Source organism: Corylus avellana, chromosome ca3 (genome assembly GCF_901000735.1).
Source record: "Corylus avellana chromosome ca3, CavTom2PMs-1.0".
Taxonomy (NCBI): Eukaryota; Viridiplantae; Streptophyta; class Magnoliopsida; order Fagales; family Betulaceae; genus Corylus; species Corylus avellana.
The window spans coordinates 10,693,274-10,695,098 of NC_081543.1; the positions used below are offsets into that span (position 1 = coordinate 10,693,274).

The 1,825-nt window shown below is 30.1% G+C and overlaps 1 protein-coding gene across 1 annotated transcript in view; it reads left to right on the plus strand.

The window, feature by feature from the left end:
* LOC132174065 (receptor-like protein 14) overlaps window positions 1-690 on the plus strand; it is a 2,857-nt gene extending 2,167 nt beyond the window's left edge. The window contains exon 3 of the mRNA XM_059585774.1: window positions 431-690. Coding sequence (XP_059441757.1) covers window positions 431-690 — 260 coding nt within the window. The remainder of the gene's footprint in view (window positions 1-430) is intronic.
* Window positions 691-1,825: the final 1,135 nt, after the last annotated feature.

The window sequence follows — 1,825 nt, forward strand, 5'->3', positions numbered from 1 at the left end:
AATTCACCTTCTAGGAATTAGGAAATATATAACTCCAATTGTTATTTGTCTTTCTCATGTATATATATATATATATATATATATATATATATAATTGTTTTAAAAATCAGCTATTGAATTAAGATGACACACATCTTTACAACTGAGTTTTTAAAAAATTTGTATGAAAAAAGAACAAGAGAAAGATGTTTAGACTTTTTCTATCCCTTCCTCATCGGTCTCCGTGAATCATCAAAACTTGCATGGCGCGTATTCTCATGGATACCACAAAGATCTCAATTACCCAATGTTCTCCAAGATCTGTTTTGAAGGAATATCATCTAAAATTCAGGCCCTTATTAAAAGGGAGAAAATCCCGTTATACAACAACATGAACCCTAAAACTCGTTCCTCTTTGACATGGTCTATTTGAAACAAAACTTAACGCTAGAGTTGGGGAAGGAGAGAAAGAAGTGGATGAAGAGCAAGAGGGTCAGCTATGGCGTCAATGATATTGCTGATATGTGCCGGTGGGGAGAGCTAGACAGGGATTTATTAACGTTAATATTCTTACGAGTCCCAGAATATGACATTTCCAGAGTTCGACTCGTCTGCAAGTCTTGGCTGGCCGTCATGGAAGATCCATTCTTTAAGATCATGATTGTTATGGATATTGTGGAGAAAATTCGAGGGGAATACGAAGATATGTAGTTCTTCGGCTAGCCATATTGCAAGAAAAAGTTATCCTTTTTTTTCTTTATTATTTTTAGCACTTTTATTTACCGGCATGCATGCATGCATGCATCTTAGTTTGTGATCATGCTTTTTCATTGCTGTTTTATTATGATTACAAACCAATACATAATTAGGCTTCAATTGTTTCCACTTAAACTGTTTTTTCGTTGAAAAATGATTTTCTGGAAAACATTTTTTGGTGTTTAACGTGTACGAAAAATCACAAATTTTTTTAATATATTTTTTTATTCAATCATATTAAACTTTAAATTACGAAAATGTCCCGATCAAGTCCGGACAATGATGTGGTAGCTAATTTATATTTTATGAAAATGAGTATCACTTAACCGTTTACACATTCTAATTGCTGACATGGTAAATGTTTTATGAATTGCAATGTCTATTTGTAAACATGATAAGTATAATGTGAACTACTATGTGACTTTGTGGTTAATATGGTAAGTATCACGTACGTGGGCTGTTACGTTAGTTTGTAAAGAATTTATAGTAAAAGATATAGTTCTCTAATAGCATTCCTGAGACTATGATTTCTTCTCGAAATTGACTTATGTTTCATATGGTCACATATCCTTAATTAGTATTTCATAAGTACAGGTGCTCTCATTTACAATTAAAGAAAAAGAAAAAAGACGGAAACTATCAATCAATTTATTTAAAAAGTAAAATTGATGCCCCCATGGCATATACTACTATTGCGTGTCAAATTAGAGTTTTTGCATTTTTTTTTTTCCAAATACCATTGAAATTAATAATAAATAAAAAAAATATGAAATAACCATTTGAAAAAAAAAAAAAAAAAATTAAGAGGGTTAATATGAAAAGAGCCACCCCTTTTTATTGTTTTTAGTTTTTTTTTTTTAATAATTTTAATTTTTTGAAATGATTATTTTTAAACAAATTAATGGGTAGTTTGGAAGAAAGATGTAAAAATGTATATTTTGACACATGATTGAAGTTTTTTTTTTTTTTTTTTTTGTTGAATAGCACATTTTGGTAGTATGGAATGCCCTAAAAATGTATATAATGACATTTTCTACGGTTTGGAGCCGTAAGTGCAAAAAAAAAAAAAAAACGCATTGCACGCCAATTG